This window comes from Drosophila subpulchrella, chromosome 2L (genome assembly GCF_014743375.2).
Source record: "Drosophila subpulchrella strain 33 F10 #4 breed RU33 chromosome 2L, RU_Dsub_v1.1 Primary Assembly, whole genome shotgun sequence".
Taxonomy (NCBI): Eukaryota; Metazoa; Arthropoda; class Insecta; order Diptera; family Drosophilidae; genus Drosophila; species Drosophila subpulchrella.
The window spans coordinates 22,094,157-22,113,082 of record NC_050610.1 but is presented as its reverse complement, the minus strand read 5'-3'; the positions used below and the strand labels follow the sequence as shown (position 1 = coordinate 22,113,082).

Genomic DNA, 18,926 nt, shown 5'->3' with positions numbered 1-18,926 from the left:
ACTTTTCCCTTGTAAAATCCCAGTTAAAAAATGGGTAAAAAGTTGATTAGTATTTATATTTTTTAAACCCTCGCCGTAGCTTCTCAAAAAGTATTTAAATACCAAAACAAGAACGAAAGCTTTCGAAGCAGAGAGAGCTTTTGTGCGCCGGTGCGAACTTTTTGGTGGGCCACCAAAAACGAAAGACTTCGGCAACGAACTCGACATTCAGTGGCTCGCCAGAGCGCAATCAAATCGCACGTGTACGCGGTCTTCGAGGCGGAGAAAGCCCAGATCGACCCTATCGAATCCAATACAATACACTTCGGGGGACCGCGCGTGCCCGCTAAAATAAAAGAAGTGTGGTAAAACACAAAACTGAATCAATTTGTGTGCGGAGGCAGCCGGAATTATGCCTCGCCAGCTTGGTCGTCGTCTTGTTGTGCATTGAAATCGAAATCGGGTCCAATGACCAGCTCTCGAGCTGGTGCTTAAGAAAGAGTTTTGCACTTTGAGACGGTTGTGTCGCCGGTCAACGAGCAGGCCTTGACCGAAAGCCCACAAGAGTTCAAAGATTCCGCCTTACAAAAGTAAATACAGCCCAGTTATATAATCGCACTGGCAATTGCAATTAAAAGTAGCGTGAATTTGCCAAAATATAAAAATAAAATACATAAGCATGTGGCCAAAGTGTGTGAGGAAACCGAAAAGTGCAGACTTTTGGCTGCAGCTGCTCTGCGTGAGTTTTACACTCTTTCGCCTGGAATTCGCCGGTTCGTATGTGTTGTGCTAAAAGAAACCCAACGAGATAAATTTAAGTTAAACTTTTACTTTCGCCCTGGCTGGCACCTATTTTGTTAAATATTTTTGGTACCTTTCTTTTGGCCCTGTCATTGTGTCCGCTTTTTCTGTTTCTGTTGACACTTCAGATTGGCATCGTCTTAAATTTCGTTTTCAACTAGTTGCACAATATTTACCAACATTTTCTTCGACCTTGCCTCACATCTTGGTCAACAGCAATATAAATATCTTGAAAAGCCTCTCTACAAGTACCAAAAATATTTTGTAGGTGCTCATCCCACACAAAAATGCTGCCTTGTCATGGTGTGACTTTTGTTATCTTACGTAGCCAAGTTAATTAATTGACCCCACTACCGTTTAGGACCGCCCTGGAATATCTAAAAGATCCGGCTACTTTATTATGTGTTCATATTTTAACGCCCCACCTTGACACTCTTTGTAAACACTTTAGCATGTATTTATAGCCTGCTTTTTATAAAAAAGGGTCATACAGGGCGTATGCGCATTGCGGGGTGCGTGTCATTGTCAAGTTTTGAATTCAGTTGGAATCAGAGGGCCACGGCAGTCATTTTATATAGAATGACAGTAATTTTGGAGGACTGCCATTAGGCCAAACTGTAGGTTAATAAACCCAAAGAAATCCAAGCAATTATAGCCTTAAAGTGGGTCAACAGCAGTTAATTTCATATAAAGGCCTGTAATAAAGCAATTTTTCAAGAATTTTTGTTTATAATTAGGCATAATCATAATGAAATACAAGACATGCAATATATTTTGCACCGCTCAAGCCAACACTTCAAAGCCTTAAGGTTATGACACACAAATCTCGATATCGTATCGAAGTCAATTGGCCAATAATCACCAACGTAAAAGCCAGCCAAACAATGTCCATGACTCACGGCAAATAAAAAACACAAAAACCCACAAACAGAAAGAAATAACAAATTTAAAAGCGAGCCAAAAGCGAGCCAACCCAAAATCATCTTTCACTTACCAGGCGATGAGTATTTCGTGTTTCGCGTCCAACTTTGTTTTCCACCTTCCGCATTCGACTTCTTCCGTTTTGGGTTTGATTTGTGTTAGTTGGACAGCGTTTTCCGGCCAACCCCGAAGTACCAAAATTTCCCCATGAAATTTTCCCGCCAAAAAAAAACATAAACAAACCCAAAAACAAAAAGACAGTCATTTAATTGGCATGCGTAATGGCCGAATGGAAAATGAAATGGTGAAAAGGGGTAGGAGGTGGACTTACATAAGATGGAAAAAGCAGCTCACGAAGTCAGAGATAAACGATTGTGAAAAACAAATGAAAACAGACAAACTGAAGACAATTGAGGCATGACCGCGACCACAGCCCATTGCTAATTGAAGAGTGAAAAGTGCGGGTGGGGGATTATATGTTGTCTACAGGGAAAGAAAGGGGGATCTTAAGTTTTGAACTTAAGATTTTTAACACATTTTAAATAAATAATTTTAAAATAAATAGCCATATAAATTTATTTTTCATTAAATATAGGACTATAGCATTAGAAATAGTGATCTTAAATCTAAATATATACGAGAAAAAGTGATTGTAAATCTTAATCTTATTTTTTTTCGTAAAAATTATGTACAAAATAATGAATAATATTACAAATTCTTAGTTTCTTTAATGGCTTTTAAAAAATAATTTTTTTGTTGTCTGTATCATGGTTATTGGTGGGCGGTTGAGTGGCATTATGCTACGGTCTCTGATGTAAAACAACGCTTATTGCATGATTAATTTAACCAGCTGCTGGTCTTACAAGCACTTGTCATCGAAATCGGAGTGAATTGAGCCGTGCCGTGTTCACTGTGTCGCTGGGGTATACGTACATATGTGCCCTATAAGGCAGCCGATATCTTCGGGTATTTCCAGTGCCCACCCAACCGGCAAGAGTCTGCATCTGCAATAGTTTTCCAGACCGGTTGCATGACTCTCGGTTATCGTCTAACTACGAGTGGTACAACCACAAGTGGGCCAATTGCTGGTTAGCATTTTGGGCGCCACCAACTGAGTTGGTTGAAGGCCGATTCTCGATTTTTAATTTGGCCATTTGGATTCAAACCGCATTACGGCGACTTCTTACGCATGCGGTGAGCTCAACACTGCTGACGAACAAAATAGTTGGAACTAGTTCGAAAATTAAGCTTTCAATAGACTCCTAAAAAATTCAAATATTTTGGTATTAATTACAAATTTGTTTATTGTTAAGGTATATTGATCTTTAGGCATTGCCTGTACAAACACAACAAAGTTAAGATAAGTGATCAATTATCTGTTTGACTTCTAAACAATTTGTAGGTAGAATTATTATATAATAATATTTAAAAAATCACTTCAACAAAAGAAAATTAAAAACCACACATAAAAATCCACGTATTTTTAGATTTTAAACCTTATAATATTGGATACTAAAATTCTAATAAACATTTGGTATATGATTTTAAGAATAATTAAAGTTAATTATTATGGTTGGTAGAAACACAAGTAAATTAAATAAAATTAAAAATTAAACAATAGGTACTCGAAACAACTAAATTAAGCGTGAAATGGGTGATATACACAATAATTTAATGGAGAACCCAAGTAGCATAACGACCTATGTGAAACCCACTCCCACCAATTGCGAATCCGAACCACTTGGCGCATATCTGCTCGCAGCCAACGAGCCCAAGTGTCAGATAAGCCGATCTCAAATGGGTTTTCCTGCCCCCATGAAGCTCATAAATACGAATAAATTACGCATATTCATTCCGCATCCAGTTGCCAGATCCCAGCTCTAGTTATATCATGAGCAGCACGTTTTGTCAAAAATAAACCCAGTCGGTTGCGGTGCAAATGGCAAACAAAGAGCAATGAGTAGTGAGTGAGCCACAATATAGCGTCACTTCCGTTTTGGTCTGACTTTTACTTTCTGCAACTTGTGCAACTTTTGCAACTGCAACATGAATCGCATGACATTTGCGTCGTGCCAAATTGCAAGCATTCAATGTCGCTGCTAGGGGCTTATGTAATTAAATGCAATGTCGTAGAGCGCAAACTTGTTTGTCAACTAAAATCTTGAATCTTGAAATTTTCAATCTCACATCCTCCATATATGTATGTACACAGCTGGCCAAAATGCGGGAGTTGTGGCTGCGGCGGTGGCGGCTGGACAAAATCAAACTCAGGTCTATGTGACAGATTCTTGCCTGCAAAAGCCCTACCGTTGTCCCCATCCCAAGATACAGTTCTATCTGTATACGAGACGCACCCAGGAGCAGCCGGAATTCATCGATGTCCTGGATGCGAATGCTTTATACTACACTCACTTCAATCCCGCTCATCCTACCAAGATCATTATCCATGGTTTTGGAGGAGGTCGCACTTTAAGTCCTAGTCCAGATCTTCGAGAGGCCTACTTCAGTGTGGGCGAGTATAATATCATCATTGTGGACTATGCGGATGCAGTTAAGGAACCCTGTTTGAGTCAGATGGACTGGGCCCCTCGATTTGGCAGTTTGTGCATCTCCCAGCTGGTCAAGTACCTCGCTCGACATCCCCGCGGAGTTCAACCGGATAATCTACACTTTATCGGTTATAGTGTGGGTGCCCACATAGCCGGACTGGTGGCCAACTATCTAAAACCGGAGGAGGGAAAGCTGGGCAGGATTACGGCGCTGGATCCAACGATATTCTTCTATGCGGGAGCAAACAACTCCAGGGATTTGGATACCACGGATGCCCATTTTGTTGATGTAGTCCATACAGGAGCAGGAATCCTTGGCCAATGGCATTCCAGTGGTCATGCGGATTTCTATGTCAACGGAGGCACCAGGCAGCCAGCTTGTGTGGGATCAGCCACTTTGTTTCGTGAGTATTACCTAATCAAAAAATAATTTTAATGGCCGATTTCTCAATGTCTTGTTAGCTTTTGTCATTGAGCTAAATTGCTTTACCGAAAGTATTCCGTTTCTCAATGTCTTGTTTCAAATGATGTTCTAGTTAAATTCGTCGGTCGAAGATTCTTATTTCTCAAGTTTGCCAAACTCTGTAAACTCACATAATGATGCCTTTATTCTCTGACAGATAACAAACTAGAACCTTAACCGGACATTGAGAAATTGGGCCTAAACATATAAAACTAAAAGTACCTAAGCCAGCCTTTTATCTTTTATCTGTTATATATTATTATATACCCTCTTAAATCCTCAGAAACCTTGGCCTGTGATCACACGAAAGTCACGCCGTACTTTATTGAATCCATAACCACGACTCGGGGATTTTATGCGGGTCCTTGTCCCAACTTGTTTTCCTATCTAATAGGTTGGTGTGAGCCCAAGGACTCGGAATATGTGCTAATGGGAGAACACTGTTCACACAAGTAGGTTCTATCGTAAATCCGAATTACTACAACTTTATAATAATTCTATTAAATGCCTATAGAGCTCGAGGGAACTATTATGTGACCACCAATGCCAAGGCGCCTTTTGCTAGAGGGTTCCCTGGCAAAGGACGATCGAATGGAGAGTACCAGGGAGTACGGAGATAATGCTTTTTTACTTGGCCGAATTCGAAAAATGTATCTAACATTTATTTGTGTCTGAATCGTTTGGAAAATCGCCTGGACTTATGCATCTTTTACACCGTAGCACTCATGTGATTTAGCTTGTTTCCTAATTGATACCTATTTATTTCATATTTTTGTTATTAGTTCTAAATACAGCCATTTTTCGTTGGGACTTGTACAAATAAATATTTAAGTCTTGTGCTGAAACTTCTGTGGAATAAAAAACTCATTTTGTTTGGCATAATTTTTAACATGTTCGTTTTATTGAATTCCAAATACATTTCATTGGGTATAATTTTGTTCTTTTTTCATGACCTTCAAATATTCGGTATTCGTATAGCCGGATCTCATGCAAGAGGTTTGTATCTTTAATTCGTTTAACCAAATTTAAGCTGCTTTTTAAATAAGTACTGGGTTTCCTGTGTCTTGAGTCTTATTTACTCGTTTATGTTTAGGAATATTTATTCGGTTTCTTTGTTAATGAGCATACACTGAAATATATAAGTAGGTATTTATTTTAATTTGGTTTAGCTACCATACAAATTATACAACATGGGCGGGTGTTGCCAGAAAAGGGATCTCCGATTGTGTTTAATAATTTTAATTTTGATTTAATATTTTTTATATATTGTATACAGAACTCTCAGTAAACACAAAGAATATTTTGTTTCTAATTATATACACGGTTTAAGTATAGCGGTAATATCATTACTACAACTGTTTTCAATATTTCAAAGGTTCTGTGTAGACAGACTCCGCAGCCCCTATATGATTTGAATATATTTATGATTCATGTTAATAGCATATATCTGTTTGGTATTTGTGCGCCTATATTTCTGTATGAAAGTGTATGCATTTTCTTAGCGTTTTGTAGTTTATTTCCACGCACAACATTTATGTTTGGCTAGTAGTTAAAATACCCTAGATGTAACCTGTTCTGGTGTGACTGACTGGTAATAGCAAAAACTGATGGTTTAACACTATTAAAGTTGCGCTCGTTTAAGATTTAGTTATGCTTCGGTTTATTTGTGGCTTTATGTACACTTAAATTACTCACAAAAGCATTTAATGATGGCGTTCAACTACGAGATACACTTCATTTATTTACAAACTGTTATGTGAAGGGATTTTCATTATTTTCATATCTTAGCAAGCAAAAGTTATAACCGTGGCTTTCTGGTTAACATATTTATGTCATTATTGTCCACACAGCCCCGAGAGCTTGAGTATCTCTCAAAAACGAAACAAATAATAGAAGAAAACTCATATCCGTAAGATGAGATTGTGTCTCTAATTTTGTAATCTCACGATTAAAAGAGCCATACTCAATTGTTAAAATGGTTTTATGTACAGAATGTATTTTGAACTATTCTAATATTACACATACGCCCCAGTGGCCAACCTTTTTAATTGCCTGCGCTAAGCATTCGTTTAAAAATTTGAGCCTATAATCAAATCAGTAAATAAATTATAAGAATAGATGAATATAAATGTATTAACTATTAACTAGGCTTACTTCACTAGGTATTGTCGCTCACACAAGCAGTATTGTTTTCTTCAATTGGAACCTTTATCCAAAAACATTTAAAATTGTAATATATATTAGCTATGTTAAAGTTGCTATACGAGTATTTGCGTGAGTATTTATTCGCTGCGCTGTACAATTTACGGTATTAGAATTGACTCTTTTAGTTAGAAAATGTTCACGTTTTTAATACATAGTGATTTAAATGTGAATAATTTAAATTACCTTTATATAGTTATTTATTATACTTGTGGCTAGTTAAATACGTTTGGATAATATACAGACGATTAGAAATAATTTGTTGTAAGGTTGTATATTCAATTGAAAAGTGCGAAATTAAGTGCGTTTAAATATGTTTTGTGTGACAGATATTATTTAAGGTATTAATTTAAATTGTTAACTAAATTATAATTTAGAAATGGTGCTATAAACTGAACGAAAAAAGGAGTAATAGTGCATTTTGTAAGTTAAATTTGTGCTCTTAAATCAAAAATGGTGCATAAACTTATTAAATTATATTAAAATTACTTAACGCCGAATTTATTTACAGTCTACTAAATATTTCGAAAATGTTTAAATTTATTACTTTAGAGAGATTTAATAGGGGTAGTACAATAAGTTATTTAATTTTTACAAAAAAAATTACAAATACTTTAAATAAAGTTATTATAATCAATTAAAATATTTGAATTTCCAAGCCAAAAAAGTTACTTCAGAAAATATTTAACCATTCATTTCTATCATAATTCTTAGGGAAACATTTGAAAAAGTCTAATAAATTGAAAAATCTTTATTGTGAAACAGTTTTGGCCAGGAAACTCAAACTCGAGCTCTTTAAATATTAATTTAAGGTGTTCCTTTTGCTTATTATTATTTTAATGTAGTGAGCATATGAAGACCAAGTCTGAGGTTATATGCGCCTACGGCTAACTACTTTAGTGGTTTGTATTCAGTATCTATATCATGCCCTGCTCATGTAATTTTAAGCATACGGTGCATCAACTTGTAACTAAACAAATCAAACATAAACAATAATTAGTTAACAGAATATTATTATTATGTCTCTTTGATTAGCTAGTACTTTTTAGGGTTATCATTCGTGCCGAACATCAACAATTGCTTGGGTTTGATTAAAATGTTCTCATTACACAGAAGATAATATCATCAACGGTAATAAAACTTGCAGTTTGCAGTTCAACAACAATCTTTGGCTATATATATATACGATTATACCGATTTAAATATAATTATTATAGGCTTTGTGTGGATTATGTGATGATATATGATATACACAAGTGTTGAATATTTTTTCCAGTTCTTTCCCTATCTTGTGTTGCAGTTTCGATTTGGATTTCGGAGCTTGTAAATAGAAATTCGCGCAAGCGAGGCCTTAACAGTATATATGCTATATAGATCGATTAGGCCAGTTTTGGGTCTATGTGGGCTAACGGTAATGTTAATGGCTATCGGTATTGCTGTGTTATGCATATGTAGTTTCTCTGTTAGGTACATAGTTTCATTGTGTTAGTGTGGCATGTGGAATCCCCTTATTCGCTGACAAATTCGTTACTCTTTAGTTAATATACTCATAAACTCCGAAAGGCTTTCAGGATCCTTCAGCGATGGAACTCAACAAATGGGGAGAGAGAAAAGGGGGGAAATCTTTAACGGCACACCAAGAACAAACAATAAACTTCAAACGATTTCCGACTACAACTAAAAGCTATGATATATATCAGTGACCCATTACTGCTGCTGTTGATATCCCTGCGGATCGTAGGACGGCATTTGCCCTTGCGTGTATCCATACTGCCCCGGATCGGTAACATCCCCGTAGGTCGGTGGGGCATCCTCCTCTGCAATCGGTGGTGCAACACCACCGGCCATGGCGAAGGGATTGTTGGCCACGTGTCCTGTGGCGCCGTAGCTAATGGCATGCGACTGCTGCATTTGGCTCTGCTCATTGTACTCGGGAGCACCCTAATTTGCAAAAGGTTATGTAGACAATTAATGGATCGATAACAGAATATTCTATCCAAAAAGTTAACAAGGAATAAATACTAGAAAAGTAAGGGAAATTGTTAGAGTAATGACAGAAAAAAATTAAAACATAATACTTAAACATTTTTAAAATCATTTGCTCATAAATAAAATATAAAAACGTATTTTAAGGGATATAAAATCCATATTTGTACACTTACAAAAGAGGTTTCCTTCATGTAGTCGCCCAACATGCCTGCCTGACTAGGATCTGTGTTGGTAATGGCACCTGGTGGTGGTGCCCACACCTTTTGCTCCTCTGCCGGAGGTTCCGCCCAGGGCTGCAGCTCCCCGGAAGCAAAGATACCATAGAAAGTGCATCCAACCAAGTGAACACAGGCGGCCAAGGTAAACACTGTGGTCCAGCAGCCAGTGGGCTAAGGTAAAAATAATAAAATAATATTTACAATAATATCATCCTTACTGGGGGATATATTTATATCAAATTCATAATTCTGAAGTTAGGCAGTAGTTTTTGGAACACCGGAAATACTATCTTTATAGGGATTTTTCATACAATAATATGAAAGAATGGAATTGACTTCTTCTTTAAGTTTATTTTAAAGAAATGTAAGATAAAAGCATTATAACTTTCCAAAATCTTTACTTACATTAGCCTGTATAAGTCCATCCAAAGCGTAGGGCACAATGATGCCAGCTAGTGTGCCAATACCATTGGACAAACCCATCAAGATACTAGCATAGCGAGGAGCAATATCCAGATGATTGACATTATAGCCGGATATGGCAAAGCCACTGAAGGCCACGCCGCAGGTCAAGGCGAACATGGCTCCTGTCTGTAAAAGAGCACTCTATAAAATCAGAAAGAATATGAAGTATTGTTCAAAACCCACCGCCGTTGAGGAATGTGCCACGAATAGGAAAAACAAGCCCTCCATCCCAAAACCGCCGCAGTTGAAGAGCTTTCTCACATTGGTGGTGGACAAGATGCCGTTCTTTCGCAGGTGATCCGCCAACATGCCGCCAAAGGGAACTATCGTGGTCATGATCAAGTGGGGCAGGGAGCCCACGAAGCCCGCCTCCTCCACCTTAAAACCGAACTTGTGCTTGAGGAACGAGGATTGGAACAGCACCAGGAGGTAGAAGTTCCAGGAGCGGCAGAAGTTGGCCACAATGATGGCGTACACCGGCATCGAACGCATCATTTCCCGCCAAGGAGTGGTTTTCAGGGATGGCATCGTTGGGTGAGCCGACTCCCCAAGAGATTTCTCGATGTACTTCAACTCGGGTATGCTGATGGCCGGATGTTTACGAGGATTCTCGAAGCACAACCATATCCAGAACATGTACCAGATGATTCCGAATACCCCGTAAGCGTAGAAGGGCGCTTGATAACCCACTGTATCGGCTAGGAGACCGGAAAGCGGAAGTCCCACCACTACGCCGGCATAGGAACCGGAAAAGGCCAAGGTCGCTAGTCGGGAGCGTTCCATGGGCGGCGCCCAGAAGCGCCAGATGCCATGACAAGCCGGATACGTAACGCCCTGAAAAGAAAAGTTGATACAAATTAGGTAACTATGGGAAATTTAAATTTATTTAATAGTCTTTATATAAAGTTAGTTCCTCGACTTTTTAAGAAATTTGTAACACCCATTTAATCAAACTGATAAGCTACTCTCTCAATAAAATTTAGAATATTTGCATGATTTTAGATTATTTTTACTGGATATATTATAAAAGTTAAGGAAGGTACTTTGAAAAATGTTATTAAAGAATTTAATGAAATTTCAAAATGATTATAACGAATGCACTAAACCCTTAAAAGTTTTATTTTTTACAATTTTGAATGTTAAACAAGTCTATTAAGAGAATATGAATGACATACAATAAAATGGTTAGCTACTGTCAAAATCGAATGAGCAAACATCCTTTTGACAAAGTCTCCTTCTTGCCCTTCCGAGTCAAAGAAAAATGACATACTCCCCAGTCCCTTACACAAAGAAATCGCATTAAAATAAATGCTTTTGTTATTTTTCCCTTGCCCTGGTAGGACCCCCATCCCTTTGAGGGCTTAGGACATGTTTCCATTTCACATATTTGCTTTATCATAAAGCAAAATCTAACCCTCCCCATTTTCGCAACATCACGCAGCCGTAATCCCCGGCTTTGATCTGTGGCGAAATCGAATTTGGTAAGTTGGTTGGTTGGTTGGTTGGTTCGATGGGTTACGTACCTCGAAGAGTCCTTGCAGGACCCTCACGCAAATCACCACATGACCGTGCATCAGGGTCATGGCGAATGGCACGAAGAGATGCAGTGTGGCGGAGCTCACGATGGACAGGCCGAATATCTTGTTGGCCGGGAACTTGGAGGCGATGAAGCCGCCGGGAATCTGCGTCACCAGGTAGCCCCAGAAGAAGGACGAGTCCACATGGCTCTCCACGGCGACCGTCCAGTTCATGAATACAGTCTGCAAAAATCCGGAAACACATTTTACGGGATGAGTGGCGCAGCTCAACAATCATTAAAAACCGCTGCAGGCATTTATTAACGAGCGTCAAGCCGGATTCACAGTTTCCAATGGGTTTCTATGCCTCTATATGGGGGAAATGGTGCTTTGTGGATGACTTTTGAGTGGGTGGATACCCACACACACACTCCCTAATTGACAGCAGCTTCTCGGCAAACGAAGCGAATTTGATGGCTCCCTCTCCCTGACTTCTATTTCTGCTCATTTAAGGCTGACAATTTTATATAATTTGGAGTGTATGACTTTAGGAGGAGGATGTGACTTGAATTTAATAAGAAACTCTAGCAAAAGATTTAAAAAAATTATAAATAAACAAGTTTCTTTAAAAGCAATATAACAATTTTTAGAGAATTACATAAATTTCAATATTACTCATGGCGAAAAATTAAATTTTAGGTAACTTTTTGATGTTATTAAAAAAAATTTCTTTAAGATTCCAACCCCATAGGTTTATACTATCGTATTTTTAAAGAGCCTACAAATTGTACAGATTTTAATCTAAATCAAAGGACTGTCTGCCTTTAAAAAATAATACATTTGTTTTTAAAACTGATTTTGAACTGATTGTTAAAAACTTGTATAAGGATTCTTAAGAGGTTTTAGGTCAGCTTTATAAATGTATAGAGTTATAATTACAATAGATTATAATTTTATAATTCTGAAGAACTTGGCTCTGCTCATTGCCTATTTAATAGTACTATTTTAGTAAGATACTTACCCCATTGTGCTCTCCTTTGAGCTTGGCCGCCGACATGTTGCACCTCATCCCGAAGGCGATCATGAATCCCACGCAGGCCATGGTGGCGATGGTGTAGCGGGCCGGCATGCAGGGACACTCCGCTTTGCAGTACTTGTCGATCTTCCGGAGCGGCGGGCGCTCGATCTCCTCGAAGGAGGCGGGCGAGTCGGGCCGGTCGTCGTCGTCGTCGTAGGCGTGGCCGCCGCCCGGTCCCCGGCCCTCCCGGTCGCCCCCCTCCATTTCCTCGTAACCCCCATGTCCGCCGTGGTAACCCTGCGATATCTCGAACTTCTCCATATTGGGCTTCATGCTGAAAATAGAATAGAAAATAAATTATCATTAAATTGAATCGGATTTACGATTAAAGATTTAATGGCATAATCTATTTTTTAAGGCTTAATTTTATTTACTTTAATGGAAGTTTGTCCGAAGGTGTTGATATTTATTAAAAAGAAACTTGGTATACTTAAAAAGCGTTTTAAAATTAAAGACTTGATGATCAAAATATGATGACGAATAAAAAAATGTCTTTAAGAAATAAAAAAAATAAATATGTACCATTGTAAGCAATCATTTTAAAGGTATTAAAGGCAAAGAAAGATATAAAACATAGAACCTCAAATATATTCAATCTGTTGAGGCTTATAGAATTTATGCATTTTATGATATTTCCTCAATTCCAAACATTATCTCCCGGGGCATAATTCATGCCAATTAGAGCGGATAGCAAGTTAAATCAACAGGTCAACGAGAGGGCGTGAAAACACAAATATTTTCGGCTTGTTAGCAGCAACAGCTGCCACTGCCCCTCACCCCAAAAAATTCCGCCCATCGAAGGTGGTTGTGTTTTTCCCAAGGGTCCCAAAGGAATTGCGGTGACCGAGGGGAGGAATTGCAGACAGAACTTCCGTCCTTGGTGTGGAATAAAATTCAATTTTATTAAGTGCTGATAGCTTGGCTGCGAGTATTTAAAGTTGATTGGACCAGGTAAAAATCCGCAATCGCATTTCCAGATTTGATTTCCCAGTTTAAACACAGTTAAAAGACCTTGTCAGCGACTGATTGATGGATGTTTGTTAGCTGATATCTGGGCTGATAAACAAGGGTGACCTAACCACCTACCAACCCCAGACCAAGCCATTAACTCGGGATAAGTGACACATCAACTGAGATATAGCCCCCTGCCATTTGGAATTTTTCTTCATAAATATCCAGACAAAGTCCCCATAAGTATGCAATACAAACTAATAAGCAGCCACCAGCCAAAAACAAGCCACTACAGTGGATATAACTTTGTCGTCGTCGAAGTCGCCGCCTGTCACATAACTCAACTGTCTGCCGCCAAAAGCTACCCTCGTCTGGTCACGCAGGATCCCCTGAACAAGACCAGAAAAAAACGGAGCCAAAGGAGCAACTTACGTCCTTCGACCAACTTGCGCCTTGACCGACTTTAAGGCTGACGCCAATTTTATGCGGCAATTCTTTTTTGCCCTTTGCAAAAAAAGGGAGCTGCGTTATGTCCGTCATTAGGTTCGTTACGAGCCAAAAGATGATTCGATTGTTTTTTCAACAAAATATCTAAGGGTCTTGGGAGATTAGATATTCCAGTATAAATGTATAGAATAAAAGTATCTTTTTTGTAACACTTTTGGTATTCAAAATATGAAACTAAATTTTGAATCTACCTTATTTATGTTTAAAGAATTGGAAGTTTTTGAGATTTCATTGGAAAACGGAAATCTATAATAAAGCTGTTTAAAAGTATGCAATAAAATATTTATATTACGCAAGTCTAAAGAGCCTCTTTCCAAAAACGACTTTATATTTTCACTGCATACTTTTAGACATATTTTAAAGAGATTTTTAAGTCCTCCCTCTTATTTTTTGTAAATGTTTTATGTTATTCATTTTAGAACATCTCATCTTCGCCTGTTACCGGATATCATTTTCCATCCTTAAATGGAACTGGTATTTTTTTTGACGTCTCGCCAAACTATCTTTGGCGCTAAAGTTCTTTCTTGATTGTCAGTAAAAATGTTGCAGACTTTTTGGCGCCGCCTAGATTAGGGATAACTGGCGCCACGAGCTAAAGGCTTTTGTAGAATTCGCCTTTGACTTTAACGTGGCCACAAAAGCGCGACCATTAGAAATGTAAATGGGGCACATCCGCAGATCTATATAAATATATGTATTTGTGGTGTGTATTAGTTTGTTTGGCCTGACAACTGAGATGCTGCGGCATTGGGAGGGTGGGAAAAACGCTGGTTTGACAGCGACACGACCGCGTCTTCAATGGCAATTCTAATTTCATTTTCACTGGCAAGGATAAAGGAACTCCTTGAGCACTCCCCCCAGATGAGGCATTTCAATTTCTTCGCGCCAAGTGCCACTCGAGAGCTTCAGCGGCAGGTCCTGTTGGCAGTTGGCAACGGAAACGGAAACTGCTCGTAAAAATCAATTTCATTTGCGTTAAACGATGCAGCAGCCCTTCGTCGGTATGCAACACATTCCTTAATGAAAGCGATGTGCCACCTATTGTTCCAATTTCTAATTTAGCGCCCAAGGTCCCTGAGAAATCAGGTGAGAGGTGTGGCCATAAAATTGCATACCTGGATCACACACATCCCCTCATTCATTGAGTGTTTGTCCAATATATACCGAAGAGAGTACGACTTTATTGTGTTTTGCCCGGGGAATTCGAAGGTGCCGGAGCTGAAGTTCCCGGACACGTGCTGCCAACGTGCCCGGAATTCCTGAGGCACCGGTGAGCTCCTTCGTCGGCATGCCAGCGCGTTCATTGTCACCACTACTGGCAAGTCCTAAAAGTCCTCCGAATCCTGGCCATCCCCCTTTAATGACTTGTTAAGCATGCCAATAATTTTACAACTTTCCGGGGGCGCGACACGTGCCCAAGTTTCGCGACGCCGGCTAGTCGGGAGTGCGTATCAATATCGGTGGGTACATATTTACTGCATTATCCTGGCATGGTCAAGTTCAGCCAACCACGAACACCGACCATCCTTGCGTTAAATTAAACTCGATTTTTTGTTCTTTCTAAAGTCCATTTGATTGCAATCATATTTCATTCAAAGCATATTGCTCTTCGTCATCGGAGTACACTTATCAACAAAAAATTGAAATGGGATAGCATAGTAGGTAATAGTATATGGTTGTTTAAATCTCAAGCTTCGCATAAAATTTATACGGTGGTTCCTCACAAATCAGGAAGGTTTTAAAATGATTTTTTAGTAGAATTTAAGATGTCTAGAAGTATGCAACAATATATTTTAAGCTCAGAAGTATATGGAATTAATTTAAAAGGACGACTATCATTTTTAGAATTTTAGACACCCAATATGCCTCATTTTCTAAAAAAATAATATATTATAACATATTTTATAGGTTGGCTTAAACAATAACAGTAAAAGTGTCCAAAACAGTGTAAAAATAAATTAAAAAAGGATCGTTTAATCTAAATTGATAATGTTATTTTTTTTGTAGCATACTTTTCAACACTGTTAAATTGATTTTAAAATTCGAATGATTTCTCTGGCATTCTCAATTTAAGGATTTTAATCGGTTAAATTTTAACTAAATAGTTTGGTTTTAAAGCTTTCTATTAAAAACTAATTTAAAATGAATATCTTTTAAGCCCATACTTAGTATTTTCTTTGACCAAAACCCCGCTGCTCAGTGTTGTGAGTGTGGGTATCATATCATATTCGACTCACCCGCCAAACACGCCCGTCGCCTTCTCCTTAAACGCCGTCAGACCCTTCATGGCGATGCTGTGGTCGTACCCCTGACTTTTCCCGACTACTGTCCTGACTCCTCCCCTCTCTCCGGATCGCTGAGTCCTGTCTCGTCCTGTCTCGTCCTTCCGCCTAGGCCAAAGTCAGTGCCTGTTGTGCTTCGCTGCCTTTTCCGCTGTTATCACTTGGGCGCATAAATATATTTTGTTGCCTACTTCACGGCGGATTGCCGTGTATATAAGCGTGGCGAATCGGCGGCGGTTAATTTCCGTGAAGCCAGCACAAATTTGATGACTCTATTTTCGGGTTGGCTCGTTCTGCTCAGCGGGGGATTTTCACTTGGTCGCCATATAATTTCGATTTTCGCAGAGTTTGTGTTTGTGCATTTTCATTTACAGTGCCTGCGAAAGAGATTTTGTTCTGGTTATTAATGGGTCCAACAATTTGTGTTCTGCTGCTGATAAGCAAACGTCTCGTACAATTTCATCATTTTGCACATTTCTTGTAAGCCGCTTATGTTCATAAATTTGTTGGGATTTTTTGGGAAAAGTGGTGAAAGGAATGAGGGGTAACTCTGAGCCGGCAGAGCATTTTGTAAATATTTCTGGGTTTGTGGACTATTTCATGCTTCATTAGTGTGTGTATGAAATTTGAGCCTTCTTCTGGTTACCATAATCTCTGTTCAATAGGGAACAAAAAAAATTTGTCGGATTATTTTAAAATAGAAACAGGAAAAAACTATTTGAATTGGAATTTTAATATTCGATTAATCCAAATAATATATTTAAAAACACTTACATTTAAAAAATATATTTAAATATTGGCAATAATCAATTTTATTTAAGAGTATAATTTTGTAGTTGTCCATAAAAATGGTTGTAGCACTAAAAAATTAATTAAACTAGAAAAAAGTTAAACCATTTTCAAATAGATATTGAATAGATAACTAGAATGTTGGTTTACTTTTACATCATTTTTATTTCCTGATAACTAGTAAAAATATCATTTCATATGCTGGAATTTTAAAATTGTTAGCATTGATAATTTTTTTTTATTAAGAAAAATTTTTGGTCTTGTCCCTAAATTCCTAAATGATTCCATTTGAATCTCTTCCCCCAAAGAATGTTGTACTTCTGACCTTTGGCCACAACGCCTACTTACATGCCACACCAGAATTACGTAATCCATATCGTAGTGGTGGCCGATTATGTAATCGTCCTTTAGTTGGAACTCAAGCACAGTTATATTTAGTACTTAACTTGGCTTTTATATTAGGCAACAAAATTTGTTAAGTTTTTTAAACTATTTTGTTGGTTGTTGGTTAGGATATCACAAATAAGGTACACAGATAACAGATTATATAGCTTGATTATACACTACGCGATACGCTGAAAGTAGGATAGTAAAACGATATGAAATAATGTATTATGAAAAAAGTAATAAATGTTTTTAAGAATTTAAGGTCTCTAGAATTTCTGTTTTTTTTTATAGGGAACCTCACATTTTCTCAGCAACACACGCCCCGCAAAATGAAAATAAAATAGGAAAACCTAAAACTTTGTATAAACCAATTAAAAACTTAGGATGTGGGACGACAACATCCAGACAGAGTTTGACCACGAGACCGGCGGCAGGTTGTCTATAAAAAAACCGACGACGACGAGGACGATGGCGATCCGAATCCAACTCTGTCTGAAGACTGTGTGACATCCAGTTCCAAATCAGCCACGAGGTGGACCTCCAGCCCAAGATCGGCGGAGGACAGGACAGGTGGCGGTGGAACTTGGATACATAAGCTGCCATCTCAGTTCTGGAAAGTATCATTTCTATATACGTATATATGATATATGTACGGTGGGGAAAACTAGTGAAGAGGTGGGGAAAGAGAGAGGGGGGTGGGAGGAGCGTAGTATATACACTGGAAATTTTCAACCACTGGAATGTGCGAGTTTTTCTTTTCAAGGGTATTACGAGGCGTAGTCACAGAAACGTGGTTTTTTCTAGGTTTTAACAATCAACCATCACTTATTCGAATCACTCTGTATAAACACACTATTATTAAGTTATTTTCCACTATATATTATTATTTATTGATAGATTTTATATATATTTAAGATGAATTTTCCCAGCTATATACCCGCAGCTCCAGGCTCGCTTTTTGGCCTCAGCAGGACAACGCACGAAGTGAAACTAAAAGCGCCCGCATTCGCCTTTCTTTTCTGCCCAGATGGATGTCCTGCCAACGGATTATGCTCCTCCGCAGCATAATCAAGGCATCTGCACCGTTCGCACTCGATGTGGTGAAAAGCTCGCCGCGACGAATCCATTTGCGCAGGCCCGAGAATCCTTCGGCGGTCCTTCGTCCTTCGGCATTGGTCGACGGCGGATGGCAACAGTAGCCGTTGAGTTTTGGGGCCACGGTGGGGGATTCCCCGAACCACCTGGCCAAAAAGGACCAATCACAGAGTGCCTGGTACATGGGAATGTGCCACCTCCTTTGGGTTGGCATGCGAATCTCAGTCGTGCGTGAAATGCTATTAACATGTTGCCAGGCCATTTTCCATTGTTTTTCTCCCGGCACACAGACGTCCTGCGTCCTTTCCCTCGGCTTTCATAGAATGTCAGCCATTTTGAATATTTTCCCCTGTCTGCGAGGCGGGGGCTCAAATTAGCTCTAAACTTTGCAAATTTCGAAAAAATGCTACGATTTATGGATAAGCATCCACAAAGCTCTCCTCTTGGTGATTAACCTGCTGCACATAAGTGAGTCCCCTTCTCTTCAATTTGATCGATTTAATTCGTACGTGATGCTTTTTATATTGGCCATCTTTTTGATTCCATCGATAACTTATGTAATATCATTTGTTTTAGGGCACTTAAATTGTTAGCAATAAATCATACATTTTTGTAAGGATTGTTCAAACTGAAACGATTTTTTACTCAACTGTTGGGTCTAATTTGTTAAAGAATAAAACAAGAAATCAAATGTCAGAAATGGAAATACATATCAGCCTTTTATTAGTCATAT

General features: G+C 38.6%; 2 protein-coding genes across 3 annotated transcripts; one reads left to right on the top strand and one right to left on the bottom strand.

Annotated features, from left to right (window-relative positions):
• Nucleotides 1-225: 225 nt before the first annotated feature.
• Nucleotides 226-5,595, top strand: LOC119546793 (phospholipase A1 member A). The gene is made up of 4 exons (XM_037853356.1): nucleotides 226-752; nucleotides 3,914-4,654; nucleotides 4,997-5,165; nucleotides 5,228-5,595. The coding sequence occupies exons 1-4, from the start codon at nucleotides 659-661 to the stop codon at nucleotides 5,331-5,333; spliced, it is 1,110 nt and encodes a 369-aa protein (XP_037709284.1). The 5' UTR covers nucleotides 226-658; the 3' UTR covers nucleotides 5,334-5,595.
• On the bottom strand, nucleotides 5,581-18,116 carry LOC119546792 (vesicular glutamate transporter 1). 2 transcript variants are annotated; one of them, XM_037853355.1, is made up of 9 exons: nucleotides 18,036-18,116; nucleotides 17,060-17,286; nucleotides 15,878-16,299; nucleotides 12,126-12,456; nucleotides 11,111-11,347; nucleotides 9,771-10,421; nucleotides 9,528-9,713; nucleotides 9,078-9,293; nucleotides 5,581-8,856 (listed from the first exon to the last, which is right to left on the bottom strand). In XM_037853355.1, exons 3-9 carry the CDS (start codon nucleotides 15,925-15,927, stop codon nucleotides 8,623-8,625), a joined length of 1,905 nt encoding a protein of 634 aa, XP_037709283.1. In that variant the 5' UTR covers nucleotides 15,928-16,299; nucleotides 17,060-17,286; nucleotides 18,036-18,116; the 3' UTR covers nucleotides 5,581-8,622. The 2 variants fall into 2 exon arrangements, with proteins under 2 accessions (XP_037709283.1, XP_037709282.1); XM_037853354.1 differs by lacking the exon at nucleotides 18,036-18,116 and adding an exon at nucleotides 17,400-17,598.
• Nucleotides 18,117-18,926: the final 810 nt, after the last annotated feature.

Bases quoted from the DNA above. Each gene is read 5' to 3' on its own strand.
- LOC119546792 (XM_037853355.1), bottom strand. From the start codon at position 15,927: ATGAAGGGTCTGACGGCGTTTAAGGAGAAGGCGACGGGCGTGTTTGGC. The intron at 12,457-15,877 runs GTGAGTCGAATA...TTCTATTTTCAG, and splicing joins GCGACGGGCGTGTTTGGCGG to CATGAAGCCCAATATGGAGA. The intron at 8,857-9,077 runs GTAAGTGTACAA...TTTGCAAATTAG, and splicing joins ACATGAAGGAAACCTCTTTT to GGTGCTCCCGAGTACAATGA.
- LOC119546793 (XM_037853356.1), top strand. From the start codon at position 659: ATGTGGCCAAAGTGTGTGAGGAAACCGAAAAGTGCAGACTTTTGGCTG. The intron at 4,655-4,996 runs GTGAGTATTACC...TTAAATCCTCAG, and splicing joins GGGATCAGCCACTTTGTTTC to AAACCTTGGCCTGTGATCAC. The intron at 5,166-5,227 runs GTAGGTTCTATC...AAATGCCTATAG, and splicing joins GGAGAACACTGTTCACACAA to AGCTCGAGGGAACTATTATG.